Source organism: Saccopteryx leptura, chromosome 9 (assembly GCF_036850995.1).
Source record: "Saccopteryx leptura isolate mSacLep1 chromosome 9, mSacLep1_pri_phased_curated, whole genome shotgun sequence".
Lineage (NCBI taxonomy): Eukaryota > Metazoa > Chordata > Mammalia > Chiroptera > Emballonuridae > Saccopteryx > Saccopteryx leptura.
Genome location: NC_089511.1, coordinates 30355052 through 30378566, shown reverse-complemented (window position 1 = coordinate 30378566; position 23515 = coordinate 30355052). Strand labels below are relative to the sequence as shown.

Here is a 23515-nt window from a genome sequence, read left to right as displayed (position 1 = left end):
GAGAGCACTTGTGAAATGCTGTGGCTTTATCAAAGCAATAAATAGATCTGGACTGATTTTTCCTGCAGAACTTCCTGATCACGTATTCCACCCACATAAAGCATAACAAGGAAGGCTCAAGGATAGGATGGACTATATCTTGTGGTGTCTTCAAGAAAGGTGCATGCATCTTAGCTCCTGAGGCATTTTGAGCTAATTACCCTGACCTGTGTATGAAATACAACAGAAATAAGAACCAAGATAAATCAGATACCATGGCACCAACTTTTGGTATTTTTGAAACTGAAAAAAAAAAAAAGGTTTGGTTTGGTGTGCCAAGTTTCCTCATCAGTCTGGTATTTCACCTCTCTTCTTAAACAATGTAAACAAACCACAGACATTTTTCTTTTCTTCAGAACTGCACCCTTTTACATGATTAGGTCTGAGTACTGTTTGGCAATTAGAATTGAGTGGAATGGAGGTGTGGAAGCATTTTTTCATTCCACCCTCTTCTCAAATATTTAAAGTATAATACTGAGAAGGGGAGTGACTGTCACTTTTGTCACATTTGTCACAACTCTTTTCCATTCCTGCCACCTGAATGCAGACCTCAGTCACATTTTTCTTAGGCCTCCACAGTTGACATTTCCTCCTGATGCACCGTCAAGGCTGGAGATGTTGAGACCTCTGAAGGAGGGCCTGAGGACACGTGGGTGGTCTTCATTCTGCCATTGTTGGGGTTGGGGTTTTTGTTTAGTGAGATCTATAAGCCAAGGGTGAAATGGAAATTCTGGGAGGACAGAAGAGGTTTTGAGGGATCAACAGGGGAAGAGACAGAAGAGAGATCAGGAATGACAGGTGAGAGGAAGCATCGTGGGAATTTTGTGCTGTCATTGGGTTCCATGTGAACTTCATTCCTCATTTTCCCAGGAGATCACAGTAAAATATCCATTTCTTGTTGGTACATTATTGAGTTGAATCCATTTGTTGAGGGAATCCATTCATTCAACAAATATTTATTGAGAATTTGAACCTGCCTGGAAGAGTTTTAGATGCCAAGGATAAAGTAGTGAATAAAACATTCCCAACAATGAACAAATTGAATAAATCTCCAGGAAGTTCTGCTGCAAAAAGAGCCAATCCCCAAAGGTTAATACTGTGTGATTCTGTTTATAATATTTTTGAAATAACATTTTAGAAATGGTGGTTGCCAGGGGTGAGGAATGGGAGGTGGTGGTGGGAGAGAGGTAAGTGTGGAGATAAAAAAAAAGCAACATGAGATTTCCTTGTGCCATATCTTTGTGTGTGTGTGTGTGACAGAGACAGAGAGAGGGACAGATAGGGACAGACAGACAGACAGGAAGGGAGAGAGATAAGAAGTATCAATTCTTCATTGAGGCACCTTAATTGTTCATTGATTGCTTTCTCATATGTGCCTTTACCAGGGGGCTACAGCAGACCAAGTGACCCCTTGCTCAAGCCAGTGACCTTGGGCTCAAGCTGGTGAGCCTTGCTCAAACCAGATAAACCCGCGCTCAACCCAGTGACCGTAGGGTTTCAAACCTGGGTCCTCCGCGTCCCAGTCCGACGCTCTATCCACTGTGCCATCGCCTGGTCAGGCATCCTTGTTCCATATCTTGACTGTAATGTTGGGTACAGGAACTTACACATTGGATAAAATTGTATAGAACTACCCCAACACACATAGATGTACACATAAATGTACATAATGAATAATGCCTGTGGATTGAATCAATGTCAATATCCTGATTGTGATATTATACTAAGATGTTACCATTGGAAGAACTATAAAGTTCACATGGGATCTCTTGTATCTTTCTTAAAACTGCACGTGAATCTACAATTATTCCAATAAAATTTAAATTTAAAAAAATAAAAAACAACTCCCTGACCTGTTGGAGAAGCCTATGTTTGAGTAGAAGCTAAATATGGCTTCAGAGTAGCTGCAGGGCAAAAGCCAAGACCATCTGCCTCCCTTGAGTAATCACGTGCTGTCATCAGAGATTCCTTCCCATCCTCGAGACAAGTCATTGAATCCCCACTGGTGACTGAAATCTAGACTCAGGAGGAGGCAGGTACAAGACTAAGGATGGAATCCCAGCCCTCCCGGACCCCAGGACACAGGTACCTGGGAACTCCAGCCTGCCTTGGGGTCTCTAAACCATTCACCAGGCACCCATCAGACTATAAAGGTAAGATTCCATGGGGCTCCCAGTATTCACACGGGACCCTGCTTGGCTTGCTCCTAGTTTCCTCCATCTCTACCACCAAGCTCCTTCTGCCTCTGCCTAAAATGCCTGGCCTATGCTGACAGCACATTCATCTTGGAAAACTTTCTTCCCTATACAGACATGAGCATGGCTTGTTGCCCTGGTTCTTAGAACCAGGAAAGAACTCCTCATGCCAGCCCTGGCCTTGGACTCAATCCTGGATTCTGGTCCCTCGGCCATGGCCGTTTGGGTCAGTGTCCGGACCTTTAACCCCCTCCTGTAAAAGGCAGATTCCCACACACCTCTGTTGAATCCTTGGTTGTATAGTGAGCTGTCTAGCTTGCTACCAGCCATCTAGCTCTGCCACTCTATTTTATTGCCTTAGAAGAACTTCAGAGGAAAGATGCCATGTAAAAAATAAAATAAGGTCTGAACAGACTTCAAAGTTTTTATTATTTTATATTATGTCATACCTTGCATGGAATGACCACGAAGCAACATGCCTTCCTGGCCACACAATTTACTAACAGGGCACAGTTGAGAAAGCTGAAACTCCCAGGCATAATTTAGTCCCCCAGAAAGGACAGAGAGGGGAGGGAGGAAGGGGAAGGGAGGAAGAGGAAGGGAGGAAGGGAAAGGGAGGAAGGGAAAGGGAGGAAGGGGAAGGGAGGAAAAGGAGGTAGAAAGGAGCAATGATAAATGTTTAGCTGTCTCTTCTCTAACACGTCAGCGTTGTTAATTCTAAGAACAATTAACATGTGACAACAAAATTTCTGATTCCTGATCATAGTCTTCATAGGAAAAAGGCTTTCTTAGAAGTGCTAGAGCTGATCAGTAAGTATTTGATCAACTTTCAAACAAGGTGTTTTTTTTTTGTTGTTTGTTTGTTTGTTTTTATTCATTTTAGAGAGGAAAGGGAGAGACAGAGGAGAGACAGAAGGTGGGGAGGAGCTGGAAGCATCAACTCCCATATGTGCCTTGACCAGGCAAGCCCAGGGTTTCGAACCGGTGACCTCAGCATTTCCAGGTCAATGCTTTATCCACTGCGCCACCACAGGTCAGGCTCAAACAAGGTTTTTATGGCCAAAATAAAATGAAAGAAAGATACTGGTAAGCTCTACCTCCATACCTTTGTCTCAAAGCAAACATCAAAAGAATAAACACCCAATGAAACGAACGACCTCCGCTCCACCCAGAGAGGGAGCACATTTGTGTGTCCTGAGGGAGCCTGCCAGGGGGCAGTTCAAGCCATTAGGTCTGTGAGACCACGTAGCAGTCTGGGGCCCTGTCCTGGACTTCCAGGGAAGGGACCTGCTTCCTCGGGTTCCAGTTTACATCCGGGATGAATAACCCATGGAGGTCCAGGTGCATGTCTACATCAACAGACGCGCGAGCCAGTTCTGTGAAACTTTTCGCATCCAGAATAAGCAGAAAGGGTGGCTTTTGGGGATCGGAAGAGACAATGGCTGATAAGATAATTCCTTTGGGGAAACAAAAAGAGACACTTTGTAACTGAGGCCTTGCACCTCCTCCAGCTGGAAGGGTAAGTTTCTCAGTGATGTATCCCTGCCCTCTTTGAAAGTCAGTATCTAATCAAAACAGGAGGGAGGTGAAGTTGATATTCTGTGTGTGCAGAAGAGAAAGACCAGGGAACTAGGAATCAGCAGACCTGCCTCCAGCCCTGGCTGGGCCAGTCCCTTTACCTCTCTGACCCTCAGACTCTTCATTTATAGTGTGGGGATAATGTTCCTTACCTTCATAGGCCTAGGAGAGGATCTCTTTTATGGTGAATTATAAAAGCACTTTGTAAATTACTGCATGCACTGAAGAATGACTATTTCCCTACTATTTAGAAACTCTGATTATAGAGACTCAGTTTCGATGCTGCATTTAGGCTAATATATGTCACTTGGCTAAACCTGGACGAGTTTTACTCAAATGGCATCTGAATGAGCCCAATTCAACACATGCACGTGCAGCATGCAGGCAACCTCAGCTTTCCACTCTGTAAAAAGGACATATTCTAAGCACTCACTCTCAAGGAATAGAGGGTTAAACGAAATAATGCACATAAACTTCCAGCAAACATTCATGCTTCTTCCTGAGGCCTCCAGGTTTCACAGTTGCTGAGTATAATTGAAGTCAGATCAGCTTGGACTCAAATCCTACCTTGGTAGGCACAGGGCGGGTGACCTTGGGCAAGTTACTTCATTCTCTGAGCCTCTCCTTTGGTGAAATGAAGACAATGCTACTCCCTGCCTATGAAGAGAATGCACGGGACACACTCACGCAGCCCAGTAAGAGGCTGGCTTCAGCAGGAGGTAATACCAACAACCCCCACCTGGGAAACGGCAGTGACACAGGGCCCCTGCCTGGCGCCAGGCCATGCATAATCAGCAGGTAGAAAACTGCTCCCTTCTCACCTGAGGGAAGTGGCTGGCCGGCACAGTGGGGCAGCCCCACCCATGGTTCGTGTTACCCTCCTCAGCACCCTCATGGGTGGAGGCAGGACATTTCTGGGTCAAAGGCAGAATCAAGGAAGGAAAGGACTATTTGTCACGTGGAAACCCAGAAGAGTGAGGTGGGCCTCAAATACACATTTCCAGGTGGGTGTTCCAGAAGAGGTCACTTGCTTAGATACTGAAGATAATGAAGAACTCTGACCCAGCCATGAAAATGAATTTTAAAACCAAGATTCTACTCCCTGGAAAAGGGTGATGTTGCTCAGTAGAAAGGAAGTGGGCTTTGGTGTAGAAACAACGTAACCCCCTTAAAGGGAGATCTGACCTTTGCTGCTGGAGGTGACCGACCTGAGGCCAGCCAGATAACCTATCCTCACACAGTGACTTAGAGGGGAGCTAGAAGCCAAACAGTGTCAGTGTGACCTCCAGAGGGGCTGAGGACTAAAGGTCAACCATGGCTACATGACCGAGCTCCCCCACAGGCTCTGACCCCACGGCTTGGGGGAGTGTCCCGGCTGGACCTGCTCCATGGATATTGTTGGGAGAAAGTGGTGCTCCTGAAATCCCCGGAGAGGCCAACCAGAAGCCCCACCCCTGGAACACTCCTGGCTGTCGCCCCACGCGCCTCTTTTCTTTCAGTCTGCCTCCTTCCACTGCGATAAACCGTAACCATAAGTACAACAGTTTTCAGCGTCTTCTGTGAGTCCTTCTATTGAAACTGAGGTCTTGGGAACCACTAAACTCGCAGTTGGTGTCAGAGGTATGGGTGGTCTTGGGGACTCCCTAACCCTGCCGCTATGGATTTGCACAGACCTAGGTCTCAAAGCATGACTCTACCAGCTGAGTGATGTGGGCGGGGCCCCTGTCCCTGAATGACGTCTCTGTTTGAAGATGTGATCACAAGCCGAGTGCAGGGAGTGGGCTCCCCTTCCCAGAGGCTTACCATCATCCTCATCTTTGGCACCTGGCGTGGGCACAAACAGGGGTTCTGCGGGCCAGCAGTGCTCCTCTCCCCATGTTACGGATGACTTTGTGAGAATGTCATATTTTAGTATCTGTACATCCAAAGAGGAGAAACAGAGATGACTTGTTGGAAAGCATGCTTACTCCCTGCGAATAGGATGGCATCAAGGTCCACAGAGAAAGGGGATTAAGCCCCTCCAATGTAGACTCCAGAATGACATCAACCTCTGGTCAGGATAAAAACAGAAATGAAAGCAGCGAGCTTCCTCCCCCTGCTGGAAGCAAAGGTCCTCCTGCCACCACATAACTGACACCACACAACTCAATTCTTTTCAAAACAAAAATCCTGAATGTATCTGGTATTTGGCACTAAGTTGCAATTTTTCTATAGTTAAATAAAACTAATGTATTCAATGCAAACATTTAAAGTATAATACAATTCCTTTGTAGTCTTAAAAGTACAGATCACTGGACTTCTCTTAATCACCAAGAGGCCTGTTTCTCCTTAGGGTATGAGATTAGTGGGAGCGACTTGGGGTATGTATCTGTGTGAATGGAAAACTTAATTTTCTTACTTTGTACCTTTCTGCACTGTGCATTTTTAAAAAAAGACTTTGCACTTTCTTGTTAAAAATGAAGATATTAAAGAAAAGTGGTGTCTGTACAGTGGTGTGGGATACAGCGAGTTTTCCACAAATAGTTTAAAAAACAAAATGAGTCTTCCAAGTGTCAGCTGTACCCTCCCTGCTTAAGAGGGCGAGGCAGGGATCGGGGTCTCCCAGTACACTTCCTGATCCTCACTGCCTACTACCTTGTAGTGCAGAGAAATTGTACGGAATAAAGAACTCAGTGGATAAATTCCAGCCGTGACCTCTTTCCTGAACTTTGGCCCGTTAGGTACGGTTCCCTCTCCTGGCTCATTGTTGCTTCAAATGTATTTTGTCCCAAACTGACCTCCCTCTCTGACCTATCTCCTGTCCCCCAGGAGCCCTCCCTCTTGCCCTCCCTTTCCTTATCGAGGTCACCCAGTCTGAGAACTGGAGAATTTAGCTTTGTAGACAGACAGGACTATTGTAGGCTGTGATCACCCATGGATCAGTACCTTGGTTGGGATGGGACTCCATTGAACTTGAGCAGCAAAGACATATCGATATCGCTTCCCGTTGTGAGCGTAATTGATCTGAGGCATTTCTAAGCCTAGAGAGAATGACACAGCTGATGAAGCCCCCATCAATGAGGGCTGGGAGCGTCCACCCTTTGAGCCTGCCTGGGCACCCTTTCCACAAAAACAGCTCTCAGGCTGGAGTCCCTGAACTTGAGTCAGGCCCTAGATTGGATCAGGGTAGACATCGGACAGGAGGAAGTAACCTCTGATAATTATCCTGGCTTTATTAGAAGGTTCAGGAGCAAGGAGGTATTTTGTTTGTTTGTTTTGTGGAAAGGAGTGTCAATAGGGACTAGTTAAATAAATCTGGTGGATTCATATACTAACATTATGTTAAAATAATATTTACAAAGAATTTTAATAACATGGGAAAGTGTCCATATCATAAGATTAAGAGTAAAAGGCTGGCTATAGAATTATCTCCGCTATGTTAAAAATGAAGACAAAAAGTTTAGAAGCATCGCTGTGGAGATAACTTCCTTATAGTTTATATTTTATATTGTACATTCCAAGTTTCTCACTGTGTGAAATTTTCATTGCACTAGTTGCTTTTGTAATCCAAAAGAAAAAAACCTTGAAATGTTGTTCACATATAGGCATATATATTTATATATGCCTGTTGTGTCAGATTAAATTTCTAAATCTGAACACCAAAATGGAAGTCCCCCTCTTATGAAATATGCCAGGTAGTTGGTCAAGATGAATGTGAGAAGGAGGGACCACCCACACACTTAAATAAAAAAAAGATGCCCACAGTTGGCCCTAAAGTAGGCTGGACCCCTCAAACCTGGTCTGGAACCCCTCCCCCACGTTGTAAGTGGCCAACCACAAGCACTTGGATAAGTAAAGTATGATTCATCGTAGCAAATTCTGTGCAGCTTATAAGCCACATTCGGGAAGAATCTTCACACGTGGGAAAATTTTCAGACTAGGAAGAAGCCATTTCAAAACATTCTAGATGTTACGGTACACGTTGGTAAAAGTGTAAGTGCAGAGGTTAAGGATTTTGAGTCACAGAAACCCACGTGCAGATCTTGGCTTTGCTGCCTGTTTTCAGGCAAGTTACCATATTCCTCTCAGCTTTGCTGCCCTCAGCCCTAAAAGAAGATGATGACGTGCTAACATCTGCCTGTCCTAGTTGTTCTCATAATGACAGCCACCTTTAGCTGGACTCTCACTATGGGCCAGGCCCTGAGCTTAGCCCCTCACGTGTAAACTCATCATAACGACAGTGCTGGGATGAAAGAAGAGGATATCTGAGCAGCTCTTGGAAGATGGCCTGGCACATGCCAAGCGAGCCGTACACAGTAGAAAAGACTGGATGGGTTGTCATGGGTGGAGGGATTATGAGGGATTTTTCTATTGTCATACTGCTCAGTATTGCCCCAGACTGCTACAGTAAACAGGAATTCTCTTCCCAGAAACAAAGAGACTATAATGTTTTAAGCCTCCATCTGTCCACACCACGGGGCAGGTGAGAGGAAATGGAGGTTGATGGCTTAAGAATTAGAAATAAGAGCTGTATTTTCACTTTTAAAGACTCCAAGAGTCTGGGATGCTGCACAGAACTGGTTATTGGATCCATCTGAGCTGTTTACAGAAAGGATTCCTAGTGGGCAAATCTGAAGTCACCCTAGGGGAGTCCCCAGGATGGTACCCTTCCAGATGTCCGGACCTGGCACGAGGCAGTCAGTGTGGAGTGGAGAGCAAGGTCTGGGTTTAGAGCCAGGCTCCAGCACTCTCTGAGAATCCCGGGCAAGCCAGTTTACTACGAACTTAAGTGTTGAGCTCAGACCCGGCTAAGCCAGACTTTTGTCACATGTTGGTGATAACACTGAACACAAAAACACCATCCCTGCCCTATGGGCTTATTATATTCTAGGGCAGCAGTTCTCAATCAGGGCGAGGTTGCCCCTCATGGGACACTGGCAATGTCCGGGCACATTTCAGGTTGTTCCAGTTCCGAGTGGGGGTGGTACTGGCATCCGGTAGGTCGAGGCTCGGGATGCTGCTCAACATCCTACCAGGACGGCCCCCACCACACAGAGTGGCCGGCCCAGGTATCGGTAGTGCCAGGTTGAGAAGCCCTGCTCTAGTGGGTGTGACTTCTGTTCAAGGGGTTTACATTGTGCGTGTAGCTCAGCCGTCCCAGGGCCCGGTTATCTCCTCAGTAACCCCGGGAGGGCGGCGCCTCTGCTGCAGGGCACTGTGCAGGGGTAGAGGCGAAGATCCAGACATGCGGCGCCTGGAAGTCAGCATTCCACACCCCGCAGCATTCTCAGAGGACAGCCATCCAAGGCTTCATCCCAGTGTCTTCCTGGGAGGTGTCTGAGGATAGAGGATGTATTTTTTTTTTTTTTTTTTTTGTATTTTTCCGAAGTTGGAAACGGGGAGGCAGTCAGACAGACTCCCACATACACCTGACCGGGATCCACCCGGCATGCCCACCAGGGGGCAATGCTCTGCCCATCCGGGGCGTTGCTCTGCCACAATCAGAGCCATTCTAGCGCCTGAGGCAGAGGCCAAGGAGCCATCCTCAGTGCCTGGGCAAACTTTGCTCCAATGGAGCCTTGGCTGTGGGAGGGGAAGAGAGAGACAGAGAGGAAGGAAAAGGGGAGAGGTGGAGAAGCAAGCAGTTGGGCGCTTCTCCTGTGTGCCCTGGCTGGGAATCGAACCCGGGACTCCCGCACGCCAGGCTGACGCTCTACCACTGAGCCAACTGGCCAGGGCCAAGAGGATGTATTTTACCTTCAGAAAGCAACTCTGGCTGGCAGTAGACTTGGTCATCTTTTTCCTTCAGGGCTCTTGCTGTTGTAGATGCCAGTTTGATTAAATCTGAGCCCACTTCTGCATTCTGAAAGAATCAGTTTTCCAAAAAAATGAAACCTTGTTATCCAGAGAAAACATTTGTTTTACTGTGTGCATTAAAAATATATATGCACCCTTCCTTGCGCATGTCATCTTGCTGCGGCCTCACATTCCCCACAGGAAGCGGCTGTTATATTATTGGTATTCTCCGTTAAAAGTGAGGATTGCTGTTTTGAAGTCACTCCTCCAAGACTGCCTAGCTGGTGGATGGTAGGACGGGGGCCCCTAAAACCATGGCTCTTTTTTTCTTCTTCTATGGGCCACCTTATCCCTCACAGGGGAAATTAATGGACTTTTAAAATACTGGATGACTCACCTGTAAAAGGCTGCATCAGTCATTAAAAGAATGTTTATGAAGAGTTCATAATAACATGGGAAAGGCTCATGATAGAATACTGAGTGAAAAGGCAGCAAAGTAATTGTGTACACAGCCTGAGCTCAGCTGGGTTTTTTAAAAAAATTATACTGAAAAGAGACTGGGAGAAATATACCAGATATTAACAACATAGTGGGCAGTGGCAGTATGGGGACTTTAATTATTTTTTTCTATGCTTATCGGTATCTTCAGTATTTTCTCCTGTGAAAAAATGTGTCACTGCTGAAAAGAAAATAAACATGCAATAAAAATTATTTGGGAGAAAAATGTCTATTGAGGACATTCCCTGGTCTCAAGTTACAATCAGACTATGCTCTGTTCAGTACCTTACTGCCATCATTGTAACCCAGGAGAGAGAGTTAGCACAGTGGGTTATTTATTGAGCATCTCCTACTCCATTTCTCCACATACTAGTTATGGGACCTTGAGCAAGTTACGTAGCATCTATGAAGTTCAGTGTCTTCATCTGTATAATGAGGTACAGCCTGTGCCCTGAATAAATGGCATGTGTGTCTCTGAATTATTGTGCTGATTAAATAAAATGGTCCACACATACTATTTAAAGAGGGCCTGGTTAGCAAAAAGTGATCGACAAATGTTAGCTGCTATTGATGATATCATTGCTGACTGCTTTTAGTCATCTTCTTCCTCCTCCTCATATGACATTACTACCACTAACATTGGGGGTGAGTTGAAGTTAGGTACTAGAAGGGAATGAGAAACAAGACCACAAGACCCTGCCTTCACCGAGTTTACGGGAGAATTATTATTATGGCTGACTTATTTAAACTTCTGTCTACTTTCCAAATTTTCCAAAATGGGCTTTTATAATTAAAACCCACCTATTTGAAAGATGGCTGCTTTTTGCTGGGAAGGGAAGAAAATTTACCGCCTCTTAGTTATTCAACTGCAGGGGCCCTTCAAGGTGTTTTTTTTTTTTAATTATTTTTTATTTAGTCCCTCAGTTCACAGAAGATGAAACTGAGCCCCAGAGAAGGAAAGTGACTTGTCCAAGGTCACAGAGAGAGAAGCAGAGTCTGGGTCCACACCTTCATGTGGCGATTCTTCTAGTAACAAGCCAGAGCACTGAAGGCAGAGGACAAAGCAGGTTCAAAGGCCCGGAGGCTGGCCTGTTCCCATCCTGCAGGTCACAAGTCAAACGTCCCCTTCCCTAACAACTCAGTCTGCAGTGTCTCAGAGCTATCTGTCCCAAGCTGTAATGACCTCCTTTATGGAGCTGCTTCCTTCCTTCATGCTGCCTTTCCTTGCAAAGACAGGGACCCGATTTTGTCCAGTGCATGGCACACAGCTCCCAGGGAGGGACTGCTGAGTAAATGAGGGAATGCATGACTCAGTAAGCTTTTCCTTTAACTGTCAAGGGGCAAAACATGTGCTTTGCAGAGTGGTTGTAAGCAGTAAATGAGATGAAGTGCATGAAGAAGTCACCTAGGGCCCAGCACATCTGCGGTTCCTTATAAACAAAAGCTTGGAATGCCTCCACCTGTGCAGCTCCACAAGTTGGTGGGAGGCCCCTCCTGGTGCCTTGCTAGTCCTATGCCAGCCACAGGCCTCTTGTGCATGTCCTGGGCTTGATTCTTAGGGAGTTGATCTGCAGAGCCGTCTTAGAACTCCAGCCTGAAACTGGTCAGACAGGTTGAGGGATAAACTGAATTTTTCCACACACAGCAGTAATGAACATGACTCGGCTGCTTTCAGTGGCCCACATGCTCAGCTGTGGGAGGAAATCGCCTTCCAGCCAGAATTCAACACAATTCTGTGGGCTTACTTTGCAATCCCTCAGTCCGAGGGGAATAGTAATCTCAGTGATTCCCCTAAACACTGGCTTTGGAGTTCAGTAGCCCCAGGTGTGAAATCTAACTCCACAGCTTTCTCTGGGAACTTGCTCAGCCATCCCCTGCCCCCCAGCCCACTTCCTCCTTTATAAAATGGGGCTGGGGGGCAATTCGTAACTTTGAAACGGGAGGTGAGTATAAGCGAGATTCCTTTGACCTGCGTCTGAGGATAATGGCTAAGATTAAGTTAAATAGTGGTTATGAAAACACCTGGTCTAGGGCCAGACCCATCATAATTAGTAACGTGGAGCAGGGCAGGCATGCATTCAACTCCCAACTCAAATCCCACTGATAATTCTGTGATGTTGGACAAGACACTTTCTTTTTTATCTGTAGTCATGGGATAATGAATTACTTGGAGGGCTGTCATAAGGACTAGGCGAGAAGCATATAACTTCCCCCAAAACTGTAGTGTCCAAGAGGAGAGTGAGGCCCACCCACCCTAGGTCTAAATATATTAAATTATTAAGTAAAAGACTCTTCTCTCCCTTATCTTGGCACACAGACCTTCACAGTGTTGTGGAATGGCATTGTCCAATACAGCAACCACTAGCCACATGTGGCTATTTAAATTTAATTTTTAATTAAAATTAAGTAAAATTTGCCCTGACCATATGGCTTGGTTGGCTGGAGCATCATGCTAAAGCACAGAGGTTGTGGGTTCGATCCCTGTTCACGGCACATACAGGAACAGATCTCTGTCTCGCTCTCTCCTTTCCTCTCTCTCTAAAATCAATAAAAATAAACATTTTTAAAAAATAATAAAATTAAGTAAAATTTAGAATTCCCTTTCTCCGCAGTGTTGGCCACATTTCAACGGTACACGTGGCTAGTAGCTACTGCACTGGATGGACAGGTAGAGAACATTCCTGCATCACAGCAGGTCCTGTTGCATAGTGCTGGTCGGGAATGATGTGTGTGAACTTAGAATTCTAGGACTCTTTAGCGTTCGGAGCTGGAATAGGGTAGCAGGACGGGGCCAGCCTCTGGGCCTGGGCTCACTGTCCCTACCCCTTTTCTCCCTACAGCATGGATGCCCTGGCCAGTACAATCAAGTCAACAGCCAACCCTGAGCACCTCGTGGGCCCTCAGGAGGACAGGAGCAGGTGCTGCTGTAAGCAGCACCTTTGGACAGGGAATTCAGGGATCCCAGGTAGCTGGATCATGGCCGGAGTGAGGGATGGTGTCCCCTCTGTGTAGGCATGACCTCATAGCTGGAGAAAGGCCGATCAGGGACCCCAAAGTGCCAAGGCCAGAGCAGGGGCCCCTCTTGCTGAGGTCTAACAGCAGAAAAGGCATCTTAACACAGGGCCTGGCACATAGTGAGCTCTCATGGTGGCTGTTCTTTCTTATAAGGTTGGGTCATTTTTGCATTTGGAGAAAAGATGAAAACCAAATCTACTGAGCCCCCCCTTCTAGGTCCAAGATGCCTACCCTCCTCTTACCCCCTACCCATGGTTCCCCCTTATGTATGGATGGCTGTCAGGAGAGAAGACAGTGCTTATGAACCCACCTGCAGGACAAGGGCAGGGCACTGGTAGAGACTGTGTGCACACGCCCCCGCCCGCCCCTCCCAGCCCAGCCCTGCCTTCAACAACCCCCGCGCCACCCTACATAAACAGGCCAAGGATGCCAAGAGGCCTCTCCTTCCTTTGACCCCAGCTGGCTCGAACACAAGGGAATCTGGGGCAGCTGAGAGGTCGCCGGTTTTTGAATGTACTTCACCATTGCCCATTCTCACTTGGGAAACGTTCCAAATGTTAAAGGAAGGCCTTGTGCCCTTTTGGAGACCTTGCTTCATGTTTTTTATTCATTCATTCATTCATTCATTCATTCATTCATTCAAAATACTTAAGAGCTTAGTGTGAATCCTCTGAGTGCCAGAAGCTGTGATAGGCAGGGGACAAACTGCTGACAAGACAGTGTCCCGGCCCTCTCAGAGTTTCAACAAGAAGAGGTGACTGAACAAGTTCATTACACTTGAGATAAACGCTGGGCAAAGAGCTGCAGGTGCCATTAGAGTGTACGAACTCATCTGCGGGGAGTAATAACCCTGAGACCGGCAGGATGAGCAAGGATTTGCCACCTGGCCGCGTATTAGAATCCCTGGGGGCTCTGAGACCACAGCCACACCTAGGCCTCCCTCCCTGCAGGTTCTGCCTTCACTGTTCTGGGCTGAAGCCCAGCAGGAGCTGCTGTGGGCTCAGAGCTCCCAGGTACGTCCACCCTGAAGCCAGGACTGGTGTGGAGGACTGAGAGAATAGGACTTCAGACAGAGGGCCAGGAATGGGCACCGGCCCCAGACTGGAGGGCCTTTGAGGAAGAGTGGCATCTCCTGTGGTTCTTCCCTAGTAAGCCTTTGGATAGGATGGCATTAGAGCTGCCAGATCTGGGCACATGGGCCATGTCCTCCTGCTTGACATTTTGATTTCAATATGCAGGTGGGGCAACTTGAAAGTGAAGCAAGAAGGCATTTTTAAGGGACAATAAATAGCAATTAGAAAGCGTGGCCAGAGCTACGCTTCCCAGGGCTCACTCTTCTTTGCTGGTTTCAAAGCAGCAGATGGCTCACACGGCGCCTTTTAAAAATATACATGCTAAGCTTGGTTTCAAGGAAGCAAATCATTTTCGAGCATGATAAAAGGTTATAAAATCCTGTGGTGTGTGGGCAGTGCGAGGGAGTCTTTCCTCTCTGCATATCATGCTGAGGATGACACAGGTGAGGGCTGGGCCTTGGGATTTGCCACCTGTGTGCTCTGTGACACCCCCGTTGCTTCCTGGAACCAGGAGATGCGATGGGGTCCAAGGGCCTGCATTGAGGCATTGCCCGAAGTGAGGGGCACAGAGGGTGGTGGCTCATGTGATGATTATGTGGGACGAGGCCGTTCATTCACTAGCCCAGCATCATGTGGGGAGAGAATGAATCCACTTTTCTCTTCCAAGCTTTTGTATGGGGTCAAGGAGCAAGTCTCCTTTAGGTGCCACTATGTCTTTAACAGCTAATACATTTGAGAACTTTCTTATTAACAAAGAGATTAAGTCTTGGCAAGCAACAGTATCTGGCTAACGCTTACGCCTTCCGCTTTATTTCCATTGTTAATGCTCCTGCTTGCCTTCTCGCTGCAGCAGCACGGCTGGCTTTTCACTGCGTAGCGACAGACCTTTCAACAGTGAGCTGATTGAAACAAAGACATGACTTTGTAAATGTTGAATAGAGGTGAGAGGAAATACGGTAAACACTGAGACAGAGATACACAGGTGATTTCGGATGGGGAAATGTCGGAGAGATGGGACAACCAACCGACCTGATGTTTAAATGCAGGCTCACTCACTGGTTGGGGTACTCCTGACCCCCAGCAGTGAGGAGCCCACAGTGAGGGTAGCAGAAGGCTCCCTGGACATTGTGGGAGTGCCCCTTACTCCCTAGGCCTGCAGAGCCCTGAGAGGGGTCAGTGTGACCCATCTGGGGTTCTTTCCAAGGATTAGGCCTGCTGGGGAGAACGGCAGAGTTATACCCCTTACCAATGACAAGGACGGGTTTAGAGACAGGCTGGTGCAGATAAAAATCTTGGTTCAGCCATTCTAGGCTGTGTGACCTTGGGCACATTCTTTAACATCTCTGAGCCTCAGTTTTATCATCTGTAAAATGAGCCTAATATAAGGACCACTCCCATAAGTTGTTTGGATCATTAAGTGAAGTAAGGAAAATAAAATGCTTGGCAAAGTACCTAGCACATAAGATTGCATTCAGTAATGTGAGCCATCAAAATTGAATTGAATTGAATTTGGTTTCATTTAAGTTAATTAAGTCATGAAGTCAGTGAGTTCTGGAGCCAGGAGCTTCTGTAGCCTCTACAGCCAAGCCCAGGGCCTTGGCAGCATCGCCCTAATTGAGGATAACATCTGACCTCATGGTCATTTTTAATGCAGGAACAGGGCTATTCAACAGCAGGGCGCTGGGTAAACAAACAGTGCTGAATCCCTGCCATGGACCGTCAGGAAAACATCAAAATGGTGCAGAAGAACATGTAATGTCACGAGAAGATGCTTAGATGTACAAATAGCTGAGGAAAGCAGCACACGGAAGGGTAGATGCATGCTCAGCCACGAAAAGAAGTGAAGCACTGACTCACACCATGACACGGACGCACCTTGAAGACACGATGCCCAGTGAGAGAAGCCAGACACAACCAGCCACACAGCGTAGGAGCCATTTACACGTAGTGTCTAGAACAGGCAAATCCGCAAGGTCAGAAAGCAGAGTAGCAGTGGCTTAGGGTGGAGGGATTGGGGCGATGGGGTACATGATTTCCTTTTTTTCTTTTTCTTTCTTTTTTTTTTTTTTGACAGAGATAGAGAATCAGAGAGAGGGATAGATAGGGACAGACAGACAGGAAGGGAGAGAAATGAGAAGCATCAATTCTTTGTTGCAGCACCTTAGTTGTTCATTGTTTTCTCATATGTGCCTTGATGGGGGGGCGGGGGGGAGCAGAGCGAGTGACCTTTTGCTCGAGCCAGTGACCTTGTGCTCAAGCTGGTGAGCCTTGCTCAAACCAGATGAGCCTGCACTCAAGCTGGTAACCTCCGGGTATTGAACCTGGGTCCTCCATGTCCCAGTCCGACGCTCCATCCACTGCGCCACTGCCTGGTCAGGCAATACATGATTTCTTTTGGGGGTAATGAAAATGTTTTAAAATTCATTGTGGTGATAGTATACAACTCTGTGAATGTACTAAAAACCATTGAATAACACAGTTTAAATAAGTAAGAATGGGTGAATTATATGACATGTGAATTATATCTAAATAAAGCGGTTATAATTATGCACAATGTGATTTCTTTTCCTAAAATTCAGCTTCATTGAGATATATATCAATATGTATAAAATATACATATACTCTATCTATCTATCTATGGAGAGAGAGAGACTTGGGGGCAATACAAATATATCTACAATGGGTTGATGGGATTTCTTTCCTTTTTACTTAATTTATATTTTCTAAAGTTTTTACTATAACTATCTACTACTTTGGTGAAAATAATAAAAAACATTTTTTGTCTTTCAACTCATTTTGGATTTCAGTGTCAATTAAATCAGGACCAAAGCAACTTCCCACCCGGGCCCATGCCTCCCCAGGAATGCCTTCCTTCAAGCCATTACCGTGTCTGTGCAGAGGGGCACGGCGAACCTCTTGAGGGCGGGGATAGAGGTGTTCCTGCAGTTCTGGTCAAAGTCTTGGTTCAGGTTGGCCAAGTAGAACAGCTGGTAGAGGCTGCTGTCCTCGTAGGCGATGACATCAAACAGAAGGCAGCCATCCTCTTCGTAGGCATTAACGTGATGAAAGACCACCATGGGGTCTGTGTAAAACTTGGTGGACACGGACTTCCCCGTCCTTTGGTCGATGATGTGAATGTAAGTCTGAAAGGAGATGCACATGGAGTGGTCAGCCCTCCCTCTGCCGGCCCAGCGCCGCGGCATCAGGTACAGGACGAGACCCAGACCCTGAAGCATCCCTTCTCCCTCCTGACCCTCTGTGTCCCACCTGCAGAGCGCTGGCCCCACAGAGGTGCTGAGTCAGTGGGGGCTGTCAGTTGTCGAGTGTCCGTCATCACCTCTTTCTGATGCAGAGGGAGGAAGTTTGGGGGCCCGGGCCTCTGCATCACCAGGAGTACAGTGTTTGGGGGAGACTGCTCCTGAAGGTACACTGTTTCCCTTCCTTTACGTACAATTCCAGGTGGGCGGCAGCATGCCAGCTCCCTGGAAATGGCCAAGTCAGAGAAAACTGGCCAGGCGCCAGACCTCTAAGCCTCCTCGAGGCCTCCCCAGGCTCCATTCACAGCCAGAGGCCCTAAAACTCTAAAACCACACCTGCCCTCCTGGGTCCCCTCTGCGACCTCCACTGCAGAGCCTGCTACCGGGATGTGGTTGTCACAGCAACACCCCTGCCCTGGAGGGCTGAGTGACCTGGTTCTGGTTTAAGAGCCCACGTGGCATCTGCACACACTCTGGGTGTCACAAGGCGGTATCACTCTGGGTGGTAATTAGCTGTATCTGTAGCCCCAGTTGCCTAATCCACAGGGAGGGGGGTGTTTCTATCCCTTGGTTGCTCTGGCCCAACCACTCTCCTTCTGGGAGGGAAGGTGGGACCACTCCAGGCGGGTCTTTCACCACCTCCTCCTTCCTTGTTTACAATGGGGCTGAGGGCCACGGCAGTGACCAAGCGTATAATGTGTCAGGGAGGACGAGCACTACCGAGGAACATGAAGCAGGACAGGGGAAGGAGGATGAGGGGGACGGGTCTGTCATAGGTCAGTTGATCAAGGCAGGCCCAGGGGCAGGGGGCTGGAGCTCAGACCTAGAGTAACTGAGCTAGGAAGCCACGTGGGGAAGAACATTCCGGGAGACAGAAAATGCAAAAGCCCTGAGGCCGGAACATGTTTGGCCGGTTGGAGATACAGGAGGAGGAGGAGGGGTGGAAAAGCAGATGGTCACTTCCTCTGTGTGCCCTGACCAAGAAATGAACCCCTGGGACTTCCACCCACCGGACCAATGCTCAACCTCTGAGCCCACAGGCCAGGGCCCATACATTGTTTTCTGTATTTGTATATTATTTGACTAGATGACATTGACACTGAGAACACATGCATATATTCATACACACACACACACACACACACACACGAAGACATATATACCCGTATTTCCCCATGTATTAAGTGCTCCCATGTATAAGACGCACCTTAATTTGGGGGCCTGAAATTTGAAAAAAAATGTATTACATAAAGTTATGGAACTCAAGTTTTATTCATCATAAAATTCATACAACTCCTCATCCACATGAAAAAGCAGGAAATGCAAGTAAAAACTCTATAAGCACTGTATAAGATGCACCCAGTTTTTAGACCCCAAATTTTTTGAAAAATGGTGTGTCTTATTCATGGAGAAATATGGTAGATAGCGTATACACATGGACATACACACATGCATACACATGTACATACTTTGTGCATTCAGGTGTACCTACGCTGAAGATATCTCTGTTGTACCAGCTGGTGGAACACTATAGTTATGATGTCTGAATAAGTCATGGCCCCCCTTCCCTGACACTACACAGTGGCTGCAGGGATGCTGAGAAGGCCTTGTCAGTGGACAGCAAAGGCTGGGGGAGCCCAGACACTAGTTAGGACTGAGGTGAGTGAGGACTGCCTTGTCCAAGGCCACACACACTTTCAGGACAGTCCTCTCTACTGACTTACTGATGTGGGGGCACAGAGGCCCGGCACCCTTGCTCTAACTCGGACCACTCTGAAGGACCATCTCAGCTTGAGAACTCTGGAAGGCCGGCTGATGCCCTCTGGGAGACTGTTTGGTAGCTTACTTCCTCCTTTCCTGAGAAACGCCCTCTGCTGGCCTCCCTCTCAACGTCTGCTGCCGAACTACCTCGCTCTGGCTGGCCTCGTGTCCTGGGTCCTCAGGCCCAGCGGGGCTGGAGGTCCCAGCCACAGCTTACCTTGTCCTCCTTGTGGAAAGCTAGGCAAGAAGCCCAGCTCACTCCCCGGAAGTATGCAGTTGCCATCTTGACAATATCCATCTTGAAGGGCTGCTCGAGAAAAACGATGTAGTTCTCGGTGATCCCGAAGCTGTGGTAATAGCTTGGGGAGAGTAGGGAGCGGGAGGTGATGGAGCATAGCGCCTCTGTGTGCTTCAGGGGGCTCTTCCCCTTTGTCCTGTCCTCTAAAGAAAAGCAAGCCTCAGGCAAGCGCAGGGCCAGTCTGCCCAGCCCAGCCCTCCGCCACCTGTGGCGGAGCCTCTCGTGCTGACCTGCCACTGAGAAGAACCTTCGAATAAGAGGAATAAGAGCTGACAAGTAAAGCAGAGGACCGGGTTGCTGCCCTCGCTGATGCAGGGTGGAGGCTCAGAGTCCTCCCTGCTCCGGCCCACCCTCCTCGGAGACCTGGTTTCGCACTCTGAAAATGCGGAACCACAGTCAGGTCCCTGGGCCAGGGGCCCGCAATCACAGCCCGGGGGACAACCCAGCCTCCACTGGCTTTTTGGTAAAGGCTTACTGGAAGCACGGCCACACCCCGTCCTTTATGCAGGGCACATGGCTACTTTTGCTTTTGAGCTACAACAGTGTAGCTGAGTAGCTGCGACAGCGTGTCTGCAAAGCCTCAATATCGACTGTCAGACCCTTTAGAGAAATGTCTGTCAACCCGTGCTCTGGAGCAATGCTTCTCAAACTTGAACATGCATACAGGTTGTCGGGGGCTCAGGATAAAATGGGGAGCTCGATTCTGTGCGGGATGGGGCTTGAAGTTCTGTCAAGCTGGCCTGGGTGGTGAGCCAGCTTCCCAGGTTGGTGCTGTGACATTTTGCTGAGGACCATCCTCTGACATCATCTGACATAGTTAATAGAAAAAAATATGTATTGGTCTCTGCCCTCACTTCTTGGCATACACCTAAAACCTGTGTAATTTTTTTTTTTTTTTTTTTGTATTTTTCTAAAGCTGGAAACAGGGAGAGACAGTCAGACAGACTCCCGCATGTGCCCGACCGGCACCCCCACCAGGGGGCAATGCTCCACCCACCAGGGGGCGATGCTCTGCCCCTCCGGGGCGTCGCTCTGTTGCGACCAGAGCCACTCTAGTGCCTGGGGCAGAGGCCAAGGAGCCATCCCCAGCGCCCGGGCCATCTTTGCTCCAATGGAGCCTCGGCTGCGGGAGGGGAAGAGAGAGACAGAGAGGAAGGAGAGGGGGAGGGGTGGAGAAGCAAATGGGTGCTTCTCCTGTGTGCCCTGGCCGGGAATCGAACACGGGACTTCTGCACGCCAGGCCGACGCTCTACCACTGAGCCAACCGGCCAGGGCCAACCTGTGTAATTTAATAAGTGATAAGAACACTAGGAGCATCTCTTATTCTAATATTTGGTCTTTGACTCCATCCCCGACACAGGACTCCTAAAACCTTTGTGAACTCCTCAGTGATAGGAGCACCGGGAGCATCTTTTGTTTTGATGAGGTGACTCTTGGGAGGGCTCCCAGATGGGGGCTGGCCACCAGAAAGACCAAACATGATGACAAGCTAGGGATCTCTCGGCCCCACCCCCATCTTCCAGAGAGGAGAGAGGGACTGAAAATGGAGTTAATAACCAATCATGCCTATGTGAGGAAGCCCCCATAAAATCCCAATCGCATGAGGCTTGGGGAGCGTATAGGTGGGCAAACACGTTCATACGGGGAGGGTGATGCGCCCCAACTCCACGGGGACAGAAGATCCTGGGCTCTGGAACCTCCCAGACACTGCCTATGCTTCCCTTCGCCCTGCTGCTCCTCCAGAGCCGTTATTATGTCTTTAATAAACTGGTAAACGTGCTCCCCTGAGTTCTGTGAGCCGCTCTAGCAAATTAATCGAAACCAAGGAGGGGGTGGTGGGAGCCCCTGATTTGTAGCTAAGTTGGACAGAAGTTGTAGACAACCAGGGCACCTACTACTTGCAGTTGGCATCTGAAGTGGGGAAGGAGCAGTCTCGTGGGACTGAGCCCTTAACCTGTGGGGTTTGACACTATCAGGTGGAGAGATAGCTTTGGAATTGAGTTAAATTATAGGACACCAGTGGGTGTCACAGAACAGCGCTTTGTGTGGAGAACCCCCCACCCCCACATCTAGTGTCGGAAGGGTTGTGAGCGAGATGGAGTGTGAGAGTGAAGGAGACACAGAGGAGAGAGACACTGGAGGGAAACTGAAGGTTTTCTATAGAGACATGTATCTCAGAGGGTTCTCAAGAATTTCTCTTGGCATTGCCCATTCTGAAACACTTGAGAATGAGACTAAGTACTTGTGGTGATGATTTAGGCTATATGGTTCCCATTTTACAGATGGAAAACTGAGGCTTGGTGGGATGATCTATCACTATGGCCAAAGTCACAGGGTTAACCCACCAAAACATAGCCCCTTAGCCTGGCCACATCCTCTGTCATGTGTTACAGGTCATAACATTCACAGTGTGAAGGAAGAGAGAGGAATGAAATGGTGGGGTTGTCCCTGTGCCTCACCCAGTACCCAACCATGGAAGTGCTCGGTACATGTTCAGTTTTCTTAGTCCTCTGCAAGAATGAGTCACCCACTGGCCAAAAGGCCTCCCCTCCCAGGCCTGGGGCTGATTTCCAATGAGTTATCTGTGAGCGTCTCTACCTTCCTTGTGGCCACCTGTGCACACTGTGAACAGCTGGCTGGTAGGAGGGAGGGTGTGGGTTAGTTCTTTTTTTCACAAAACAAATGGAGCACAAAGTGAACAGAAGTGAAAAGGACCCTGGCTGGGAGAGCAGGGATGGGCGTGGTCCCAGAGAGGCCACCAGCACGGGGCAGGCGCTCACAGAGTAGTCACTGTGCTGGGCACATCGCCTGACCCTGTGGGCCTCACAGTCCTCCCCTGTAATATGAGGCAGTGAGCTCAAATGCCTAGACCATCCCCAGGTCTGACACTCTATGATTCTAAACTAGGCCCTATTGGCTTAATTAATTATTGGCTTAATTAATAGGAGTTCTATTTAATAAGAATACTCATTGTACCTCCTGACCTCAGGGGTTTGCTCACATCTGCCTGCAGACCTGGTAATTTGCTCAGGAAGTTCCACAGGACTGTGGGGAGGGGGAACAGCAGGGATCACAGATAGAAACCAGTTTTCCTACACCAGGAAGTGAGGCCAAGCACCCGGTTCTGCCCTGTCTCCAATGGAGGTCTGGTCTCCTGGGTGTGGTTTCCAGAGGGTCCTGGACAAAATAAGGGCTAAGAGCCCCATCTTCCTCCCCATCAGGAACGTGCGATCACATTGGCCTGGGCTCCGCTCCAGGATCCTGGTGCTAAGTGGAGAAGGTTCAGAAGGCCTGGAGAACAGGGTGGGAATCTGGACGTGATCCCAGCAGGGTTGAGCTCTTTAAGTAACCCTGGGAAACTGGCTTTGGGGGCTGGGATGAAAGTGGGTGGCACAGCCATGACATACAAAGGTTTGTCAAAAGACTAAAAAAATGACAGGAAGGAAGGAAGGAAGGGCAGATGGGTGGATGACAAATAAATGGATGGACAGACAAATGGATGGGTGGGTGGGTGGATGGATGGATGGATGGATGGATGGATGGATGGATAGATGGGTGGATAGATAGATGGATGAACAATGGATGAATGATGAATAAATAAATTAATTAACAAACTATAACCTACAGAAAAGGAAGTTAGAATAGTAAATGAATTCACTTTTTCCAAAAGGAAACTCAGCAACATCTCTTTTCTCCTAAAGAAGAAAAATGAGTTCATGGTTATCTGAACTGTCTGGGAGGGAAAGTGTCAGACGGGGTCTGTGTCAACAGAAGTCAGAACTCTTCAGAGGCAGCTACCCTTGGTGTCTGGGCTTCACGATATCCCTACAATGACCCACCTGGTACTGCGGCAGGGATCTTAAAGATCACATATTTTGTCTTCCCCTTGTCCACAATGGATGTGCCCATGTTGAGAATATTTCCAGCCGAATCATAATGAGGATGTGATGTTGCCAGATTTATAGCCACATACTTGCGATAGTCAACCTGCAAATTATGACAGGCACTTGGTTTTAGAAAGGGGAG

General features: G+C 47.9%; 1 protein-coding gene across 1 annotated transcript in view; it reads right to left on the bottom strand.

Moving 5' to 3' along the window:
- Positions 1-1034: 1034 nt before the first annotated feature.
- BCO1 (beta-carotene oxygenase 1) overlaps positions 1035-23515 on the bottom strand; it is a 38577-nt gene continuing 16096 nt past the window's right edge. The window contains exons 5-11 of the mRNA XM_066349348.1: positions 23329-23476; positions 19409-19632; positions 17059-17316; positions 9549-9654; positions 6738-6832; positions 5616-5727; positions 1035-3691 (exon numbers count right to left, since the gene is read on the bottom strand). Of these exons, the coding sequence (XP_066205445.1) occupies positions 3462-3691; positions 5616-5727; positions 6738-6832; positions 9549-9654; positions 17059-17316; positions 19409-19632; positions 23329-23476 (1173 nt within the window). The 3' untranslated portion in view covers positions 1035-3461. The remainder of the gene's footprint in view (positions 3692-5615; positions 5728-6737; positions 6833-9548; positions 9655-17058; positions 17317-19408; positions 19633-23328; positions 23477-23515) is intronic.